Below are 23,069 nucleotides of genomic sequence, written 5' to 3' on the forward strand. Positions count from 1 at the left end.
TGTGCATTCTCATTCCAGCCGTGACAGTCATACCAAATAAAAAGACTGAGCACTAATAAGCTGCTCAGGTTTGAATCCTGGCTTTGCCACTTCCTACCTGTATGACCTCAAACAAGGAACTTAATCGCTCTCTGTAGCTTGGTTTTCTCACTTGAAAATGGGACTGATAACAGTACTTATCTCATAGAACTCCTGTGGAGGATTAAATTAGATAATCCAGGACCAGGAATAGAGTATTCCACAAGTGTTAGCTGTAACTACCATTATCTCATTTAATTGCTGGCTTACGACAACACCAAGACTTAACTACTATTATCTACAGACAAGGGAACTACAGCTTAGAGAGGTCAAGTCCCTGGTGCAAGGACACAGAGCTAAAATAAGTGGCCAAGCCAGCACTTGAACCTGGGTTGAACTGACTCCAAAGCCCAGACTCTTATTTCCTGCCTCCTTTACATGGGTAGAATTTTCTGAAGAGGCTCAGAGTCAAAAAGATCCAGGGACAAACAGAGTATCAGAGCCAGAAGATCTGCCCCTCCTTCTTCAGATGGATTCCCTGAGAAAAGAAGTAGCTGACTAGCTAAAATGTCTCTGTGGATTACAGGCAGAGAATGCTGCTCCTGGGTCTCAGGTCTAGGACTTCTCGAGTTTGCCCTCTGTCTACACCCCAACCTTTGGGGTGGAGCTGTGCCTGCTACCTCTGCCCCCTCCCCAGTATCCCTGACATTCTGTCCTTTCAAGTTATATCTCCCTTTTCAACCAGAATCTGAACGCTTCTATCTGCCAAGAGCTAAACTTACTTGATCTTCGGGCCCAGCATCTTTGGAAGAGTATTCCCTGAGGTGTTAATCCTCCTACTGAAGCTGGTCCCCTTTGGCTCCCAGGAGTTCTGGAGGTGCTTAAGTTTCAGAAAGCTAAAGTCCTGTACAGGATATGATTTGATCTGAAATTCCTTAAATCTCTCCACAGGAGAAGGTTCTGTTAGAGAAAGCACAGAAAAACACATTAATGGGTCTTTGCATATATGAGGTCTGTGCTGATGATGAAAGGTATACCCTACTCACCTGCCTGGCCAGTCTGGCCCATGGGGAAATAAAGGAAAATAGAAAACACTGTGCTTTCCATGTATTGTCCCTCTGCTCTGGAGCAGAGCCTTCACATATGTTACATCCACGTAAGTGTCACTGGCTCCATTTAAGAAATCAAATGAGCAGCAGAGTTTAAGTCACCCAGGAAATGGCTGAAGCTTGGATTTAACTCAAGTCTACCTGATATAAAGCTCATGACTTTCCACTAACAGATCATATGCATCTGGGATTGAGGACGGAGGCAACAGTAAGAGATAAAGGAATGATGAGCCATAGAACCTTGGATGAGGTAATTTCCTGGAGCCCTCATAGGATTTTTTTTTTTTTAATTTTATTATGTCCTCATAGGATTATTATAAGAATTATAGATTAAGGGGCACCTGGGTGGCTCAGTCAGTTAAGCCTCTGACTCTTGATTTCAGCTCAGGTCATGATCTCAAGGTCCTGGGATCAAGCCACACATCGGATTCCGCACTCAGCACGGAGTCTGCTTAAGACTGTCTCTCCCTCTCCCTTGGCCCCTCCCCTCCGTGGGTGCATGTTCTCTCTCTGTCTCTCATAAATAAATAAATCTTTTTTAAAAATAGATCTCCAGTGTTTGAATCAACTATTAAAATTAATGTTAATCCAAATCCAAAATCTATAAAGAGTAGGCCTAAATTAACACAGCACATATAAAAAGCCCCAAGTAAACCTTTTTGGAAGGCTTTTTTGTCAATATCTCTCAGTATTTTAAATGTGTAAGACCAGTATGCACTGGATTGATTACTTGATTCAGTAATTCTAAGAATTTATCCAATGTTTCCTTGTACAAGTATACAAAGATAAACACATCATGAAATTTACCACAGCAGGGTAATAGTGAAAAATTGGAAATAACCCAAAATATCTGTAAAAGGTCATTGCTTTAGAGCTAATTATGGTATATACATACAGTAGGATAAAACTCAGCTACTAAGAAACACAGATCTAAAAAAAGAAAGAAAAAGAAACATAGATCTATACTTCTGCTTCCAGCCAAATGGACTAACAGGGACTAGACTTACCCTCCCACCTAAAACTACTAAAAAAACTGGGATAAATGTATGAGGCACTGGGCATCAGGCCATGAAGAACAATCATCCCCGCAAGATAGAAAACAAATGGGGTAAGCCCTACTATTGCCCCAGCTTACTGCCTGGAGGTTTTCTGAGCCATGTTGCAGGGAGAGGGAACACAGGGGGAGCCCAGAAATTTCCCTGAATTGATGAGACAGAACTGAGAGTCTGGAGAGGACAATGTGGCAGTGACAGTTCACAGAGCAGAGAGCTGCACAAAGAAAGAACTCTGAAGATCAAGGCATAATAAATGGAAACACATCCCATGTTCATGGACTGGAAGACTCAGTACTGTTAAGATGTCAACACCACTCAAAGTGAGCTATGGATTCAATGCAATCCCTATCAAAATTCCACTGACTTTTTTGCAGAAATAGAAAATCCATCCTAAAATTCATATGAAATCTCGAGGGACACCAGATAACCAAAATAATCTTGAAAAGGAACAAAGCAAAAGGACTCACACTTCCTGATTTCAAAACTTACTACAAAACTACAGTAATCAAAGCAGGGTAGTATTGGCATAAAGACAGACATATAGGGGCGCCTGGGTGGCTCAGTCGTTAAGCGTCTGCCTTCGGCTCAGGTCATGATCCCAGGGTCCTGGGATCAAGCCCTGCATCGGGCTCCCTGCTCCGCGGGAAGCCTGCTTCTCCCTCTCCCACTCCCCCTGCCTGTGTTCCCTCTCTCGCTGTGTCTCTCTCTGTCAAATAAATAAAAAAAAAAATCTTAAAAAAAAAAAAAAAGACAGACATATAGACCAAAAGAATAAAATAAAGAGCCCAGAGATAAACCCTCAGATATATGGTCAAATGATTTTAGACAAGGGTGCTAAGACTTCAGTGGGAGAAGAACAGTGTTTTCAACAAATGGTGCTGGGAAAACTGAATATCCACATGCACAAGAATGAAGTTAGACCCTTACCTCATACCACATATAAAAATTAACTCAAAATGGATCAAACACTTAAGTGTAAGTCCTAAAATTATAAAGCTCTTAGAAGAAAACACAGGCCTTGGGGCACCTGGGTGGCTCATCTGTTAAGTGTCCAACTCTTGATCTCAGCTCAGGCCTTGATCTCAGAGTCCTGAGTTTAAGCACCCCCTCAGCATGGAGTCCACTTAAAAAAAAAGAAGAAAACACAGGGCAAAAGCATTGCAACACTGGATCTGGCAGTAATTTCTTGTATATATACCAAAGGCACAGGCAACAAAAGAAAAAATGGACAAATTGGACTTCATGAAAATGTAAAAAATTTGTGCATCAAAAGACACTATCAACAGAGTAAAAAGGCAACCCACAGAATGAGATAAAATATTTGCAAATCATATATCTGGTAAGGCATTACCATCCAAAATATATAGAAAATTCCTAAAACTTAACAAAAAAACAGACAACCAGATTTTAAAACGGGCAAAGAACTTGCATAGACATTTCTCCAAAGAAAACATGTGAATGGCTAATAAGCACATAAAAAGATGCTAAACATCACTAATCATAGGGAAATACAAATCAAAATTACAATAAGATGCCACCTCCTATCCATTAGGATGAATATCATGTTTAAAAACCAAACAAACAGAATATAACAAGCACTGGTGAGGATGTGGAAAGACTGGAACATTTGTGCACTGTTGCTGGGAATGTAAAATGGTACAGACCCTGTGGAAAATGATATGGCAATTCCCTTAAAAAATTAAAAATAGAATTACCATATGATCCAGTAATATATACCCACTTCTGGGTATATATTCCAAAGAAAACCGGGTCTCAAAGAGATAACTATACACCCATGCTCATAGTAGTCACTATAGCTAAAATGTGGAAGTTCTCAAGAGTCCATCGATGGATGAATGGATAAACAAAATGTGATATGTACATACAATGGAATATTATTCAGGCTTCAAAAGGAAGGAAATTCTGACACACGCTACAATATGATGAACCTTGAGGACATTATGCAAAGTGAAATAAGCCAATCCCAAAAAGACAAATACTGTATGCTTCCAATAATATGACGTAGGGTAGTCAAAATCATAAAGATAGACAGTAGCATGATGGTTGCCAGGGGCTAGGGGGAGGAGGAAATGGCTAATTACTGTTTAATAGGGATACAGTTTCCATTTTACAAAATGAAAAAAAAGATTAGGAAATGGATGGTGTTGATGGCTGTCCAATATTATGAATATATTTAATACCACTGAACTGTAGGTATAAAAATGGTTAAGATAGTAAATTTTATGCTATGTGTATTTTGCCACAATGAAAAAAAAATTGGCTAAAAAATATGGGATGCAGCTTTTTCTTTGGTGGCTTGGCAGCGGAAAAGAGAGAAAAAAGAATTGACATGAGAAGAGAAGGGATATTTCCTGTGCACCTGAGTATAGGCCTGTACACACACAAGCTGATTCAGCCCCCCTTGTAACCTGTGGGATAAAGATAACAAACATCTACCATAGCCTGATGCATCCAGTTAGGGTTCTAAGAGCTTTATATATTCATTTGCTTCATTTCATACAAGTCCATGGGGCAGGGACTATCTGAGGGAACTGATAGCACGGGGACACGGTCACTTGCCCAGTATCACACAGCTAGTAAGAGAGGGACCCTGGATTCAAACACAAGCAGTTTGGCTCCAGGGCCTGTGCTCCTAGCCACTACGCTACTGTGACAAGCCAGACCCAGAGGCTTTAAGTACTCAGTGAGTCATCCAGCTAACCAGGGAGATTCAAACCCAGCTCTGTCAAGCTCCAAGCTCCTTTCCACCCCTCTCCCCAGGAGCACCTGACACAAAGGGAAAGCCTAAAAAGGAAGAGCCGGAGGGTGGGCAGGAGCCTCACCCAGTGGGGCCATGTGGGCCACGTTTCCACAGCTGCGAAAAGAGGGGATCAAACCAGACATCCTGCTGGGCCTTTCTAGCTCTAGACGTCTAAGATTCTATGGGCTGGGAACTGGAAGCCACAGGGCCCAGGCGCCCCCTACTGTGCGTGGCTGCCGGTTACCATTGAGGTGGGTCTTCAGAGGTCTGTTGTCTATCAGCTCCAGATGCTGCCAGATCCACTTGTAGTAGAAAGGCGAGGTCCTGAGGTCTATCAGACGCAGCACTTCACAGCTGCCCTGGAAACATCAAGGGACACAAACAAAAAGGCTAAGCCCTGAGGCTCAGGGCAGGCCAGGCTTTGAAGATAAGCTCTACTGCATCTTACCCCAGTTTACCTGGCTTAATGCAAGTGGTTTCAGGTTTTGTTTTGGTTTTGGTTTTTTTTAACACAAATGTTATCTATTCATCACAAGCTCAAACAGCTAAATAGGCATGAGAACTAAATAAATGTTGGCATTGGGGGAAAAAAATCACCATAGAGAATGTTATTGGGACAACTGGTGAAATGGACTATGGACTGTAGATTATATGTTACATCAATGTTAAATTCCCTGATTTGGATAGTATTCTGCAGTTAATTTCTGACTTTAGAAAAAAAAATCACTTAAGTATATAGGGGTAAGTGAGTATAATGAATGATATTTAACTCTCAAATGATTCAGGCAGGGAAATATATATATATAGAAGCAAATGTGGCAAAATGTCAATAATTGGTGAATCTGGATCAAGGTTATACAGGAGTTCTTTGTACTGTTCTTGCAACTTTTCTATAAATTTTAAAACATTCCAAAATTAAAAGTTTAAAAGATACTCAAACCAAACAGAAGGACATAAAGTTAAAACTACTTTATCCTAACACCCAGAAATAACAAGGAGTAGCATTTTGGTGACTATTATTTCAAACTTTTCTCTGTAAACATATAACATAGACAATTTTTCATAAATGAGTCATTTTATGTAAAACAGATTCTTGTGACCTTTTTTTAAAAAACTCAATAATACAAGGACACCTGGGCGCCTCGGTCGGTTAAGCGTCTGCCTTCAGCTCAGGTCATGATCCCAGGGTTCTAGGATCAAGTCCCAAATCAGGCTCCTTGCTCAGCGGGGAGTCTGCTTCTCCCTCTCCCCCTCCCCCTGCTCATGCTCTCTCTCTCTCTGATAAATAAAATCTTTAAAAAATAAAAATGAAAAAATAAAACTCAATAATACATCAAGGACATCATTTCACGCCAAGTAACATGGTTCTACGTTATTGTTTTTAATGACTGCATATTATTCTATGTATGCCGTAACTAGTTGATCAAAAGAAGTCAGACAAAAAGAGCACATACTGTGTGATTCCATTGATATGAAGTGCAAGAATAGGCAAAAGTAATCTTCTAACAAAGTCAGAAGAGTGGCTCTCTTTGGTTTGGGGGGGGTGAATTTTGTCTGGGAGAGAGTACAAGGGAGCCTTCTGGGGTGCTAGAAATGATCTCTACCTTGATTTGGGTGATGCTTACACAGGTGTATACCTATGTAACAATTCATGAAGCTGTAAATTTTAGATCTGAGTTCTTTACTGCACACATGTTACACCCCAAGAAAATATTTTTGAAGTTTAATATTCAGTTGTTTCTAATTTGTCATTATTATATATATATAACTCCGATTTTGTTCAGGACAACAAAACCCCATTTATAAAACTCACCACCTTCCCAAACTCTCCTGCAGTGGGGGTGGCAGTGACCCACTTCCAGCTCATGACATTAAGTGGAAGACTGATGGATAAAACCCCCAGGAAACGTATGGTTGTCCTTCCCCTTTACCTCTGCCTGAAACTCCGATGTGATGGCCGGAGGTGGAATAGTCATGTTGTGACCACTAGGATGAAAGCTATAAGCTGTGGATGATGAGGGGAGAAGCTAGAAGGGGACTGGGGTCTTGAAGACTTCTTCCAACAGCTTTCTAGCCCTGGATTGCTTAATTCTAGACTCTCTACTGCAAGACAAAATTACTATTCACTAAGCCACTGCAGTTGGGTTTCTATGACAGCAACTTTAAGTGATAATCTTGTACACACGTCTTAATGCCTAGAGTGGTCATTAAGGCAGTTCACAAATACTCAAGTTCTCCCCCCCCAAGCATAAGGCAGGATTGTATTTTCCCTTTGAATCAGATGTGGCCTTCTTTGGCCACTTTCCTTAGCAAAGTGACTTCTGATCATCTGAGTGGGAACTTTAAAAGCAGTGCTTGATTCTCAACGTTCCCTTCCCCTGTCCTATTGACCATGGAAGCATAGGTGAAGATAGTTTCCAGTGGCCTGGGTCCCCTGAGGGACCATGAAAAGCAAGGCCTCCTGCTGATCTGCTGTGATCAAGTAGTAGGATGAAGGAATGCGTCTTTGTTAGTTAATCCACTGAGATTTGAGGATTGCTTATAATTGCAGTATTTTTTTAAATATTTTATTTATTTATCTGACAGAGAGAGACACAGCGAGAGAGGGAACACAAGCAGGGGGAGTGGGAGAGGGAGAAGCAGGCTTCCCGCTGAGCAGGGAGCCCCACGCGGGGCTCGATCCCAGGACCGTGGGATCATGACCTGAGCCGAAGGCAGATGCTTAACGACTGAGCCACCCAGGCGCCCCTATAATTGCAGTATTTAACCTAGTTTATCTTAATATAATACCCATGTTTGACTATCCCCTTGGGATTGTTTCCTACAGGTATGTATGTTTTCAATTTCAATACACATTGCCCAACTGCCTTCCAGAAATGTTAGCTTACACTCTCTCCAGCAGTGCATAACAGAGCCTGTTATATCTTTGTGTTACATTGAAAACTGAGCTTTCACAGTCCTTTTAATCTTTCCTAATCTGATAGGAAAGAAAGATATGCCACTTTTTCTTATTTATTTTGTATCTTTATAAAATCTTACCCTTTTTTAGTAGGAACTATAACAGACATGTTGTAGTTAAGGTTCAAGACCGTTTACTGTTGAAGAGGAAGGAGAAGGGATCAAACATTTAATAAGCCCTTATTCTATGCCAGGTGTTGGGCTTGGAGGGTTAGTCAACAGTCATGCAACATTTATCAACAAGGAACCTGGGGCCAGAGGAACACAGGTGAACATTTTCCTCTCAGAAAGTCTCTCGTGGGTCTTTAATCCCATCTGCATCTCTGTAGAAAACAATTTCACCATGGGCCCCTAAATGATAGATTGTTCGAAATGAGTTGATTGTGGGTATTAACTATGTTTCCTATGCCACCGGGAAATTGCCTTCCCTAACTTTCCCGGGTCCCCAGGACACCCAGGCCACTCGCTGCTTATATCGCCCTCTAGTGGCCACATCCATGAACTACAGGAGCCGGGACGACCCAGTCTCCTTTATTTATTTATTTTTTTAAAGATTTTATTTATTTGACTGAGAGAGACTGCACAAGCAGGAAGAGCAGCAGAGGGAGAGGGAGAAGGAGGATCCTCGCAGAGCGGGCGGAGCCCGATGTGGGACTCGATCCCAGGACCCCGGCATCATGACCTGAGCTGAAGGCAGTTGCTTAACCAACTAAGCCACCCAGGCGCCCAAAGACCCAGTCTCCTTAGATGAATACTTCAATAGCCGGCCTGGTGGGAAATAAAAATTGGAGAAAAAAGCAGTCCCTTTAAAAGGGGCAGGTGCTCTTCAACTCCAGCCAGAGGGGGCTGCATCACAATACAGCCTGGTGTTGCCTGATCTTCTGAATATTCAAAAGAAGTCAGAAGTCCAAAATTTTATTTACAATCTTCACAATAACGATTAAATCAGTTTTCAATAAAACACTGTAAAGGACAAATCCAACTCACCTACTAGCCAGGATGCCCCACACACACACCTGCTGTCACTTTGTGACATCTGTATTATTTTTCTCAGAAAGAACTTCGAGAGCGCCTGCCTTAGATTCACCAGCTGTGCTTATTCAAATGCAGATTGCCGGAGTTAATGAATGAGACTCTGGGGTGAGGCAGAAATTTGCCTTTTTAAGAAGCCCCCTAAAGTGTTCTTTATGCTTACTCAAATCTGAAAAACTCTTCCTTTAAATCAGAGTTCTCCAATTTTAGTGCGCATCAGAATCACCTAGAAGGCTTATCAAAACAGTTTTGGATGTTGAACAGCTCTTGGGTAGGCCTGAGAATCTGTATTTTTAGTGAGTTCCCAGGTGAAACCGATTGATGCTGCTGATCCAGCAACAACACTCAGAACCACTGAATTCGAGGATGAATGTGAACTGAGTAAGTCTGTGCTAGACTCATCCTTATAGACTTTATGAGGTAAGTAGTCCCACTTTACCGACAAAGAAGTGGAGGCTAAAACAGACTAAGAACTTTCTGCTGGTCAAGATGTAATCATCATGCTGATTAAAGCAAGTCTTGAATTTTGATCCCTTACCACCCCTTCCCCAATCTTCCCTGGCTATATAGTATAGGCTAGTCTCTCCCCACTCTCCTCACATGGCCATCAGGATTCTCCAAACTTGCCACACTATTCCCCGTGGCTGCCAAGGGCCTCATCCTCATCTGCACCATCCTCGGGGTCAGATCCTGTGCATCCAGTCCCTTAGAGGGTAGAGCCTGGAAGCCAGATACTCTCAAACATCTCCCAAACCCCCTGGCAGCTAAGGAGGTGATTTGGGTTCCCCTGCCTGGATGCACTTGGGCAAGGTCAGGTTTTGGATGGCAGGACCTCCAGTGTGCTCGTGGAAGCAGTGACTATAGACGCGGCTTCCTGAACTTGGCAGGATCAGGAGCACCTGTGACTGTCCAGTCTGGACTCAGACTTGGAGTCATTTGGGGATCACCTTCAGTCTAAGGTCTGTTCCTTCGGGCCTCCCCATCACCTGTAAGTCTGTTAGCCATTCAGCCTCCTCCAATAACTCCCTTTCTGCTTACAGCTAGCTAGTCTTGACTCTTCTCTGGGACCGAACCCAGGATAACAGCACAAACACCCACCTGTTAAGTTTAATAACTGGCTCTCTGGGAAAAGGAATACACGTCTATAAATCTTACTCTTACAAAGGGTGTGCTGCACAACAAACAAAACAAACTATACTCTTACTGTAAGTTCCATATAGCCAAGTGATTCTCACAGAATGCTGTTGCAGACTCTGGCTGAGTTCTTCTAACCGTGGCCAATCTATAGTCACAATTCAACCATGATTGGAGAAATGAAGTTGCATCCAAACCACTTGTCTCCCAATAAATTTAATATTATTAAGTATGGTTTGTAATCTACTGGCAAACTACTTCTCACCCTTGTATAAATTATATTCATTAACCGAAACCCCCTCTAGCTTTAGCACTATGTATATTGGAACTTGGCTTGTTCATCAGTGATGTAACTTCTATGATGAATCTATGATGAATACTGTTTAAATCCTGGAAAAACATTTCTGTAATTTTCTTCTCTTTACAATGTGATGGCTACAGACCCAGCCCACTTTTAAATTTAATCTGCATTATAAACAGTTTCTCTATAGCTTTCTTAAGACAATCAGCAAAGCCATATATCAAAACCTGACTCAGAGTGCTGATTTCCACTGTCTCACTGGGGCCAATTTTCAGCTACCAACGTGAAGTCACTGCCTGTGGAGGTGGGAAGAGACGTGCACAATTGTATAGTACTTCCACCAGATAGATAAAACGGACATAAATAAACTCCAGAGCACAGATAATAGTAAAATGCAGTAACGTCATGAGGAAATGATGAATTTTCATTATTTGCTATCCTTGTTTTCCATATAATATATTTAACTATAGGTTTATATAATTTAATTTTTAGTAATTATTGTGTATATTGTCTTGCAAAATTCCTGAAAACTTAATCAGCCCTCATAGGCCAGTAAGAACCAACTCCAGCATACAACCAATCTTGCCCTTCCTTTTGTCTAATGGTCCAACACTTCAAGGCTCAACTCCTCACCTTCTCCAGGAAGCCTTCCTTAAAGCCCCCAGCCTTTGGAGAGGTCTCCCTCCTAAATCCCTGTAAACTTAAAGAGTTTGCACTAATCACTTGGTAGCTGGCCTGGATAACTTTGTCTCTGCTCAGAATCTAGTGGAAGAGAGATATAAGGAGAGAGAAACAGTCTTTGCCATTCTCAGATCCCTCCAGAGCATGAACCAACCTTGGCAAAAAATCAACAAATGTTTGGTGGCTTAATAGGAGCAACAGCTACATGGGAGATACTAAAAGTTTGGAGACAGAATCCTGGCTCTGCCACTTACTAGATGGGTGGCCTTTCCTAAGGTGTCTTAACTTCAACTTCCTCATCTGTAAACGTGGAATAATAATATCTTCCTGATAGAGCTATGGCGAAGATTTATGGTGAAATTGTACTATGTACACAGTTCATCAAAGCACTGCTTGAAATAGCAAAAGATGGGGGCGACCAATCCATCAATAGGGAACTGGTTAATCCAGTACAATCATATAGTAAAACACTGCACAAGTGGTAAAAAAAAAAAAAAAAAAAAAGAGTGGGTTCTTTATGGACTGATATGGAACAATCTACAGAAATACTCTTGAAACAGCAAAGTGCAGAACAGCCTGCATAGCATGACGCCATTTATGAAAACAAGGAAAAAACATACACACGCATTTGCCTTTATACACAAAGAACAGATGCAGGACAGACACAGAAGAAAGCAGTGACAGTGACTGTCCCCGGGGAGGAACACTGGGTGGCAGGGGGAAGAGGTGAGAGGGAGACATTTCTCTTTTGAACCTTTTAAATTTCGAACCATGTGCAAATAAACCAAAACAATTAACAATGCTAGTAGAACCCCTGGAACAGGGGCAAAGGGTCTCAAAAACATGGCGGTTCTCATGATGATCATGAAAACTACATAGGGGTTGAGCAGAGTCCACAATGGACAGAAAGGTTGACTCAAATCGCAAATCCCAGCCCCTGAGAAGAGCTTTGGAGTCAGACAGACCTGAGCTGAACCTGGCTTCTGCCCCTCATCGACTGTGTGACCTTGGACAAGCTGCTTAACCTAGTGCCTCAGTTTTCACCTCTGTCAAATGGGAATAATGGCAGTACCGGCCTGAGCTGGGCTTCTGTGAGGCTGAAATGACACAAAGCACACGGAGCGCACAACCTGGGACATGGTAAGTGCTCAATAAATGTCAGACTCTCTTTTCATTATCAACCAACAGAGAAGTTGGCATAGGACATAAAACAATTCACAAAAGATGAAATTTGGATAGTAAACAAACCTGATGAATCTCACTGGTAATGAGGAAAAATGTAAATTAAATCCTCAATGAGGTAGCAGTTGCCATCTATGAAATTAGGTAAATTTTGAGGGAATGACAGGCGAGCCTGGCAGAGGTGTGTGGGGCTGGCAAAGGCGCACACTGCTGGAGGCTAGATAAAGTGGGTCCTTCTGGACAGCAACTTGTTCCCAAATCCATAAACATGGTGATACCAAGCAATTCTGCTTCTTTTTTTTTTTTATTCATTTTTGAGAGACAGAGCATGAGCACAAGCAGGGGGAGGGGCAGAGGGAGAAGCTGAGCAGGGAGCCCGATGCAGGACTCCATCCCAGGACCCTGAGATCATGACCTGGGCTAAAGGCAGATGCTTAACCGACTGAGCTACCCAGGCGCCCAAGCAATTAATTCCACTTCTGAAAATCTATTCTGAGGCGATGAGTTCATGGGTGATTTCTTCCCTCTTTCCAGAACTATGTTTTATAATGTGGTCATATCATGTCTATAATTTAAAGATTGTAATTTTATTTTATTTTTTTTAAGATTTTATTTATTTATTTGAGGGAGAGAGGGCACAAGCAGGGGGAGGGGCAGGGGAGAGGGAGAAGCAGACTCTTCACTGATCAGGGAGCCCAGTGAGGGACTGGATCCCAGGACCCTGAGATCATGACCTGAGCCAAAGGCAAATGCCTAACCGACTGAGCCACCTAGGCATCCCTTAAGATTATAATTTTAAAAACTGATCTGGCATCATTAAGACTCAAGGGCCAAATGTATAATTTAAATATGTATCTGTATGTAAATAAGCATGTATATGAGCTCAAGGAGGGGGTACCCCATGGCCCTCTTTCTAATTAACAGTGTGTCTCAAAGTTCACGGCAACCCTCTGAGGGAGGGAGGCCAAACTGCGTGGTATGCCTTTTACAGCTGGAACACAGACGCTCAGAAAAGGAAGTGCTGCAGAACAGGGCTCAGCCCCGCCTGCATGGCCACAGGACATTATGCTGGGCGTGCCTTCCCGGCTTCCACACCCCCATCCAGGGCCTCTCACCTTGCTGACAAACATGATGGAGGACGATTCTACAAAGTCTTTTGAGATCAGCTGCCCATACGAGAACTTCTCCACCTTCCCCAGGGTTACGAGCTTCCAGAGCTTCTCATCAGACAACGACTCAAACAGATCCATCTTCCTGAGGGGAAAATCCTGTTAGAATTCATCGCCCTCCATCACAGAAGGTGCCCAGCTCTCAGCGATTTCCAGAAAGGGAACGTGTCGACTTGCTCTTGCAGATGCGTGAGGTGGAGGATTTTACTCACCTCCAGTTGCCTCACCGGGCCTGTGGCGCCCCCTCCGGCACACCCCTCTGCTGCTCCTCAGTCTGGTGCTATGCACCTCTCACTTCCACTCTGCCCTCCAGGGGCTTCTTCCTGGCTCCATCCCTCAACGCTGTGCTCACTAGGCTAGTCTCATTCCAAGCAACTCTGAGAGTTCCTCACTTGAACTCACCTGCTCTTCTGTCCCCCAGCCCAGCTGTCCTGCCCCTCCCTTTGGTTTGGGCAGCTCACTCCAGCCTCCTCCAGCCTGTTAGCTTCAAAGACTCGGGCCTGTGCCTGATGAATGGGGGACATCTGGACTCCCCTCTTTTTGCCTTTGTTCCCTATGACTGAAGGCCCACCCCTTCCCCTGAGCTCAGACGCCACCAGTCAGTGGCTTGCCTTCCCTCACATGCAGCCCCACAGGGCTGCTAACAATCGTCTCATATTTTCTCAGCTCCCATAGATCACGGAGCCCAGAACTCGGGTGACTCAGGGCACTGAGCTCCGTCCAAGGCACTAAGGGGGAACAAGGTCGGTGCCATGTCCAAAGGAGGAGGGTCTGGAGACACAGGAAGGGAAAGCAGGGTCACCACAGAGGCAACACCACTGGGCCACACACTTCCCGGGATCATCTCATTCAATCCTTACAATGATTTGGGAGAGATGAATCATTATCCCCATTTTACAGAGCAGGAGACTCAACTCAGAGAAGGGAGGTGACCCATCTAGGGTCACACAGTTGATAAGCCCAAGAGCTAAGATTGCAGCTCAGCCCCAATTTTCCACTGTGTGAAAACAGGAAGTGCTCCCCCCTGCAGGACTAAGTCCTCCCTTTGCAGGCCCCAGTCCCCTCTCACAGCTCCTACTCTCTCCACTCTCCCTTACCCTACAGGGGAGCGCTCTGCCACCACATTGCTCTAGAACTGCACAGCCCTACAACCTGTATTTTCAGGGCCGGTGCAGATACTTCATCCGATTTCCATTCTTTTCCTAAAGGTGAGTAACTCAAAAGGATACAATGAGCACCTGCACGTGCCTGGCACGATGACAATGTGGGGAGTACCATGGCGAAAGGGCCACTCTGCCCTCACGACCATAAGTGCTTCCTGTCTGACGGACAAATAAACTGTAAAGAAGGTACTATGTAATCAAGAATCACAGTTTGGCTGGGACTTTAAAGAAACATGGGGTGTGATAGAAGCATTGGGGGGGGCACTCTCTATTCTGGAGTGATGGGGTTGGTTAGTGAGGTGGGGCGGTGAAGCCCAGAGACTTCTGAATTTAACATTCTGGGTACATCACCACCCCGAGGTTAGGTTTCCTTACCTGTCAACTAGACAGAGCAAGAGAAACAATGTCACGGGATTGAATGAGAGAAGTTAAGAACCCTGGTACAAAGGGCTGAGTACATGTTAGCTATTCTATTAGTACCATCCCACAAGGAAGGGATGTTTGAGCTGAGACCTGAGGGTCTAGTAGGAGCTTGCTAGACGAAGAAGTCAGGTGGGAGGTGTCTCCCGTCTCAAGAGCATTCCAGGCAGAGAGAGCAGGACCTACTGTTTCCCACTGGGCCTACGACAGTCAGGCGCCTAATAAACACACAGAGGGGAGATGTTGGCTGATGATGGAAGGTACCTAAAAAATTCAAATCGATGCTGAGCATCCTTTTGGAATTCCTGGTCCAGCTTATTCGCAAGGAAATCTTCTCTGTCGACAACCAGGAATTCTGTTTCTTCCATACAGACCACAGTGGCCCTCCTTAGTGATGGAGTCAGAACGCCCAATTCCTGTTGGGTGCACACGGGCAAAGGCAAGTGAGAGGCTACCTCTGGCTTTCTGCTCGCAGCCTTGCCCACCTTTTTCCTGCTTCCATCAGCCCCCAGAAATCTCTACTCCCCAGACTGCAGACTCCCCGGCTGGCCCTGTGCTCCTGCTCATTCCCCATCTCTGGGGGCCCATCCCCTCCCTCTTAATATGCTGCTTGTGGAAAAAACAGGCAACAGGCTTGACCAGACCAGAGAGAGGAAGCCGGAGGGGCCTCGCTGAGGGGTCACTGCATCTCTGCAGGGGTTATACAGGGAACACGTTCCTTAAACATCACAGACCAAGGAGCCAGCCTTGGGCACGGGCTGGTCCAGTCAATTGGCCTGTGACAGGAAAGGGTGCTGGGACCCACAACAGGGCATTGACTTACCCACAGGAGAAGGCAGGACTGGGCCTGGCTGTTCTAGCCGGAGCCCTGTCAAGCCCCCACCCCTGCCCCCAGCAAAGCAGACCTTGCCCCACGCTTACCCCAAAACAGTCGCCCTTGTGCAACAATACGGGGTGGGTGTCCAGGAAGGCGCTGCTGCCATCGTCATCCTCAGTCACTGCGACGGTGCCCAGGTAGATGAAATAAAAGCTGTTGCCCCTCTGCCCCTTCTTGATGATCACGCGCCTGCGACCAAACCTGAGGGAAGACCGAGGCCAGCAGGTCTGGTAGCAGCAGGGCACTGCCGTGCTAGACGTGCTAGAGCATGAAGGCACAGACTGGGACGAGAAGGGACCTCACAACAGCCCAGCCCCAGCCCCATCAAGCTCGACGTCTTCACTAACATCCCCCTAGTTGCCCGCCTCCATCAGACTGAGGCTTCCCGAGAGCAGAGCCTTCGTCGGTCTGCATCGGCACACAGGACATGCTCAGTGAACAGCAGCTGAGTAAATGAATGACCAAATCCTGGAAGTAATGGCTCAGTAGCTAAATGATGGAGACCAGGATCCAAGTCCTGATTCTGCCACGAGCTGCATGGCAGTGGGCACTCATATTCTCTCTCTGACCCTCAGGGTCTCTTGTCTGTAAAATACAGATGAACATGCCTAGAAAAAAAAATAGATAAATGGTCTTCTAATCCCCGAGAGCTCACTATGTAATTGGGAACCATTAGGGTAGAGGTGACCAGGTCCAGAGCAAACTGGGAGTTAGTTCTTAAGCTCCGAGGGAGGAAGATTTCTGCACTTCAAATGTAAGTTCAAATTTCACTTCTTTCAATATTCATTTGTTTCCTTCCTTCATTCAATAAGTTAAATAAATACCAACTGTGTCTATCAGGCAGAGCGAGAAAGGACAGATTTTGTCCTGAAAATTATGGTCAAGTACAGGGACTAAATAAGGTTTAAAAATGCTTTAAGAGAGGGAAGCACAGGTGAATTCAGAAGCATGGAGAAAGGGCACTTAACCAGCTTAGGAAAGGCAGAGCAGGCTCCAGGATAGTGTCTGGAGTCTTCCAAGTAGACAGAGAGATGGAAGAGTGTTCCAGGCAGAGGGACTACCACGTCCAAAGGCAGAGGCGCCTGGAAGGATGGTGCCTTCAAAGGAATAGCAGTAAGCTCCATTAGAAAGGAAAATGGAAGACAGGGAGGTCAGTGGGGTAGTGGGAGAAAAATTTGGCTAGGTCCAATCACAAGACACTTCAAACACTGGGCTAACTTTGGATTTTACCCAGAAGGTAATGGGAAACACAAAAGTCTGGAAAGAGGAGATGGCCCAGATGACAATGACTAGATGGGAGAAGACAGGCACATTCAACTGGGAAATGAGACTTTGGGGAGCACAGCTAGGGCTCATCCAAGTCCAGACTCCTGGAGCTGGAGCTGGAAAGACCCTCAGGAACCGTCTAGCTGAATCCACATGGCTGAGATGAGGGAAGTGGGAGCTAAGGAGCCCCAGGCTTTCTGAAGGCACACAGTGAGTCACATCTGAGTCAGCACTAGACCCCATATCTCCTGTAGCAGACATCTGTGGCTTTTGTTGTCAAGCGTCGGGTCACCTTTCCCACCAGCTGCACCCTGACTTTACTTTGGGGGAAACACCTTTTCTTGACTCTCAGACAATCCGTCATCTTGCTGCCATGAGAGAGAGAGTCTGGCGGAGAAGGTGGTTTATGAGAATGGAGTGTGAGGAGGTGGAGAGAGACAGACAGATACTGGGTCCTGGGGACACTGAGTCCCCTGAATCCAGCTGAGCCGGAAGCTGGAAAACTATCCCAGGACTTTTCAGATACTTGGGCCACTCTTGCATTCCCTACAGCTAGGTTTTCTGTCCCTTGTGACTGAAAGAATCCTGTGTAATCTGCTCATTTCCAGTCCCAGAAATAATCAACTAGCTGAAGAGGGCTTTAACAATCACCACCCCTTCATCTTCACACAAACCCGTAAAACCTGTATCGGTATCCTCATTACATGGATGAGGATACTGAGGCCCAGCAAGGTTAAGTGGCTTGCCTGAGGTCACACCTCAGAGTGGCAGATGCAGCATCACATTCCAGAGCTTCTACCCCAGTGATTCTTTTTCTTTGCTTGACACCATCCTGCCTGCTATGGAATCTTACTTTAAGACGGCAGTGACTTGCTCTTCTTTACTGGGCTAGACACAAAGCAGATAGTTCCCTCTACCTGGAATGTTCTTGTCTACACTTCCACTTGTCATATATACGCACTCCAATGCCACCTCTTCTGTAAATCTCCTTTGGCCAAGCCAGCTGGAGGGTTCCCTCCTCTCTCGGGCTTACTGCCTTTAAACAGATCCTGCACAGGTCATAATAGGCCTTAATCTATAGCTAGTTGTGATTATGGGACCTGGGACCTCCTTGAAGGGGCACAGACCAATAGTGTCCTTACAGCCTAGATTTTCAAGATAGGCCTTACCTCAAATATTCTGCTAGGCTGCCTTTCTTAAGCCACTGAAATGTCCAAGAAATGGCAATATTTCCACACATACATCTTAGACTTCTCTAGCACAAGGTATTTATATGGTGCTTTTTGTGTCATGGACCCTTTGACAATCTAGTGAAGCCTTCACAGAATAATGTTTTAAATATATAAAATAGGGGTGCTTGGGTGGCTCAATCAGTCAAGCATCTTCCTTCCGCTCAGGTCATGATCTCAGGGTCCTGGGATCAAGCCCTGCGTGGGGCTCCCCACTCAGCGGGGAGTCTGCTTCTCCCACTCCCTCTGCTCCTCCCCCCTGCTCATATTCTCTCTCTCAAATAAATAAATAAAAATCCTTTAAAAAATGTTTTTTCAATAAATAAGTATATATATATATATATATATATATATATAAAATAAAATACAGCAGAAACAGCTAATAATTGCCTTTTAAAACCCAAACTGTGAGGGCACCTGGGTGGCTCAGTCAGTTAAGAGTCTGACTCTGAGATCATGACCTGAGCCAAAATCAGGAGTCAGACTCTTAACTGACCGAGCTCTGTGCTCAGCGGGGAATCTACTTCAGATTCTCTCCCTCTGCCCCTTTCCCCTTTGCCCTCTCATGCCCCCTCATGCTCACACACTCTCTCTCTGTAAAATAAATAAATGTCTTTATTTTTTTTTTAAGATTTTATTTATTCATTTGAGACAGAGAGATAGAGAGAGAGAGCACAAGCAGGGGGAGCAGCAGAGGGAGAGGGAGAAACAGGCTCCCCACTGAGCAGGGAGCCCGATACGGGGCTCGATCCCAGGACCCTGGGATCATGACCTGAGCCGAAGGCAGATGCTTAACCATCTGAGCTACCCAGGTGCCCCAATAAATAAGTCTTTAGAAAAAAAAACCCAATTGTGGTATAGCAATATATGTACATCTTTATTAAGGCACTGAATAACAAGATCTAGCAGCAGATCTAATTACTACCATAATTTCAAAGCTGTGATGAATACAAATTATTTTTTGAAAAACGTGCAACAACATGAATGTGTAATCTTGGTGATTTCTTTTGGTGAAAAAGTCACAGGAATAGCTAATACTGGTTCATTACCTACATCTGCAATTAAAGGAAATGATAAATTTTAGTTAGAGGTTAACGAAAACAGATGTTAAGTTTTTTCTTATCCAAGTTCACAGACCCTTGCCCTAGTTCCTATCTGGACATAGTACAATCACCTGTGACCCACTGTGGCTTTTCAGGCTTGGATGTGGGTCTCAGTTCTACCCCCCCATTACTTGGGTGACAGAGTATGAGTCATTCTTACCCTCTGAGCCTCTGCTTCCTCATCTGAAAAAGGAGGGAATTGGACCAGATCCTTTCTGAGGCTCCTATCAGAGCCTTTCCAGATCCAGTGGCTCCTAATCCTGGGGAGACTAGCAATAAATGAAGGACATCAAGTGTTCTACAAGCATAACAAGGAGCACTCGAGTGAACTGACAGGTAGCTTTTCACGGCTGATGCGCCACGGAGACACCAGCAGACCTGCCACGGCCTCATCAGGCAGGCTCTTCCTGTCCAGCCCGTCCCAGCTCAGGTGCCAAGGGGTGTGCCCCTCACTGACCGTTCAAAGCGCATGACTCTGGCCAGGAGCAGCTGCAGGGGCTCTGAGTAGTTGCGGTAGCTGTCCAGGACCTGCAGGAGGTTACGGAGGTCCTGGATCTCGGGCTCTGTCCTCCAGGAAGGCAGCTTCTGTGCGATGTGCATGGCTTTTGGAGGAAAGTGACCCTGGGGAGAGAGGACCAGAGTGACACACAAGACCCAGCAGTTTCCCCCAGGGGCCACTCCCCGTACAATAGTGGCTGACATGTACTGAGCACTTACTGCACACCTGGCATTAGGACGCACATCTTACACACACCATCTCACTGCATCTTTGCCCAGCCCGAGAAGTGAGGCACAATTATGATTCCTGTTTGACAGATGAAGACACTCTGGCAGGATGATAACCTAGATCTGCTACGTGCCAAGACCCTCATCCCCAACTCCTGACCATACCGCCTTTGCCGTTCACTGACCACCCCGAGTCAATAGGGGGCTCCCTGGGCTCCAGGGGCCCCTCAGCATATGTTCACTGCAGTCAGGGGAGACCTCCCTTGCCTCAGCCTATATCTTGGCACGCTACAGGACACTAAGAAATAAAGAGAACCTACAGAAACCAGGTCCTGGTGAACCAGGACTCATGGACAAGTGGGCAGACAGATCCATCCATTCAGCCACCACTCCCACCTGCTGGGAAAATGGTACTTGAGTTGTTAACACCCTTACTGGCTGCCCATCTCACTTAGGATAAAATCTTAACTCTGTACCCCAGCCTAGGGGCCCCACATGGTCTGACTCCTTTCCTCCCTACCCCACACGACCCTACCTCCTGCCTCTCTCCTTCATTCTCTAGTCTCTAACCTTCTACCCATCTCTTGCAGGTGCCAAGCTCACTTCTGTCCTGCAGTCTTCACTTGGGCTGTTTCCTCTGCCTGGAATGTCCTTCCCCTGCATTTTCACATGGATATGACTGCTTCCTCCTCTTCATTCAGTTCTAAGCTCCTATGTTCCCACATTCTCAGGGAGTCCCTACTGGATCATTTGACCCAAAATAGTAGGCCCCCTTCCCAGCAGTCTGTAGTCTCTGAATCATTTTTCCCAAAGCAATTCATACTTTCTGAAAAGACCTTATTCTTTTTTTTTATTTTTAAGATTTTACTTATTTAGGGGCACCTGGGTGGCTCAGTTGTTAAGCGTCTGCCTTCGGCTCAGGTCATGATCCCAGGGTCCTGGGACCAAGCCCCACATCGGGCTCCCTGCTCCGCGGGAAGCCTGCTTCTCCCTCTCCCACTCCCCCTGCTTGTGTTCCCTCTCTCGCTGTGTCTCTCTCTGTCAAATAAATTAAAAAAAAAAAAAAAGATTTTACTTATTTAGGGCGCCTGGGTGGCTCAGTCATTAAGTGTCTGCCTTCAGCTCAGATCATGATCCCAGGGTCCTGGGATCGAGCTCCACATCGGGCTCCCCACTCCTCAGGAAGCCTGCTTCTCTCTCTCCCACTCCCCCTGCTTGTGTTCCCTCTCTCGCTGTGTCTCTCTCTGTCAAATAAATAAATAAAATCTTTAAAAAAAAAAAGATTTTATTTATTTGAGAGAGGGAGAGAGAGCACACACACACACACATATGAGTGAGTGGGAGGGTAGGGCAGTTGGAGAGTGAGAAGCAGACTCCCCGCTGAGCAGGGAGCTCCACGTGGGACTCCCTCCCAGGACCCTGAGATCATGACCTGAGCCGAAGACAGATGCTTAACTGACTGAGCCACCCAGGCGCCCCTCCTTTTTGTTAATGTGTATATTATCTATCATTTCCCCAGCCTACACACACACACACACACATCTCTCTCTCTCTCTCACTCACTCTAGAAATGCATTTCCAATATGGCAGCCATTAGCCACATGTGGCTATTGAAATTTAAATAAAATTTGATAAAAAATAAGTTCTGGGGCACCTGGGTGGCTCATTTGGTTAAGCGTCTGCCTTCGGCTCAGGTCATGATCTCAGGGTCCTGGGATCAAGCCCTGCATTGGGCTCCCTGCTCTGTGGGGAGCCTGCTTCTCCCTCTCCGTCTGCCTGCCACTCGCCCAGCTTGTGTTCTCTCTCTAAAAAAAAAAAAAAAAAGTTCCTGGGGCGCCTGGGTGGCTCAGTCATTAAGTGTCGGCCTTGGGCTCAGGTCTTGATCCCAGAGTCCTGGGATCGAGCCCCGCATCGGGCTTTCTGCTCTGCAGGAAGCCTGCTTCTCCCTCTCCCACTCCCCCTGCTTGTGTTCTCTCTCTCGCTGTGTCTGTCAAATAAATAAATAAAAGCTTTAAAAAAAAAAAAAGGAAGAAAAAGTTCTTCAGTCACACTAGCCACAAGTGCAACATGTGTCTGTTGCCTACTATGGACAACACAGACAACCGAACATTCCATTACCTCAGAAGGTTCATCGGACAAAGGTGTTCTAGAATATAAGCCCCAATATAAACACAATAGTGGCTTCATCTATCTTATTTACCCCACTCTAGAATAACCTCACATGTAACGGGCACTCAACAAAATAAAAATTTATGGGAAGAATGAATGAATGCTGGCTAATTTTACAGAACAGTAGTTGTCACAGAAGCAAAACAAAGTGGGACACGATGAGAAATTCTGGACAACAGATCTGAAGCCTTGCATGTTCACTCAGAAGGGCAGTGTTGCTCGGTGATTAATAACGCACACACTCTGGGCGCCTGGGTGGCTCAGTTGGTTAAGCATCTGTCTTCAGCTCAGGTCATGATCCTGGGGTCCTGGAATCGAGCCCCAAGTCAGGCTCCCTGCCCAGCAGGGCGTCTGCTTCTCCCTCTGCCCCTCCTCCCTGTTCATGCTCTCTCTCACTCTCTCTTTCTCAAATAGATAAATAAAACCTTAAAATAAAATAGAATAAAATAATGCATAGGCTCTGGTACCAGGTACCTTCCTACCTGTGTGTCCTGGGACAAGTCACTTCTCCCTGAGCCTCAGTTTCCCTATCTGAGAGCAGCAGAACCTAAATGTATAAATAGCAGAGCTAATACATATAAAGGGCTTACAATGGGCCTGGCTCCCAGCCCAGACTATGGAAGCATTGACTTTTTTTTTTTTTTTTTAATTAAGTAGGCTCCATGCCCAGCGTGGAGCCCAAAGTGGAGCTTGAACTCATGACCCTGAGATGAAGG

At 45.3% G+C, this 23,069-nt stretch overlaps 1 protein-coding gene across 1 annotated transcript in view; it reads right to left on the minus strand.

Annotated features, from left to right (window-relative positions):
* CNBD2 (cyclic nucleotide binding domain containing 2) overlaps positions 1–23,069 on the minus strand; it is a 44,602-nt gene that overhangs the window by 13,863 nt on the left and 7,670 nt on the right. The window contains exons 4-9 of the mRNA XM_032420195.1: positions 19,916–20,079; positions 15,905–16,061; positions 15,248–15,399; positions 13,347–13,485; positions 5,188–5,302; positions 801–978 (exon numbers count right to left, since the gene is read on the minus strand). Of these exons, the coding sequence (XP_032276086.1) occupies positions 801–978; positions 5,188–5,302; positions 13,347–13,485; positions 15,248–15,399; positions 15,905–16,061; positions 19,916–20,079 (905 nt within the window). The remainder of the gene's footprint in view (positions 1–800; positions 979–5,187; positions 5,303–13,346; positions 13,486–15,247; positions 15,400–15,904; positions 16,062–19,915; positions 20,080–23,069) is intronic.

Source organism: Phoca vitulina, unplaced genomic scaffold (genome assembly GCF_004348235.1).
Source record: "Phoca vitulina isolate PV1807 unplaced genomic scaffold, GSC_HSeal_1.0 scaffold22, whole genome shotgun sequence".
NCBI classification, from domain to species: Eukaryota; Metazoa; Chordata; class Mammalia; order Carnivora; family Phocidae; genus Phoca; species Phoca vitulina.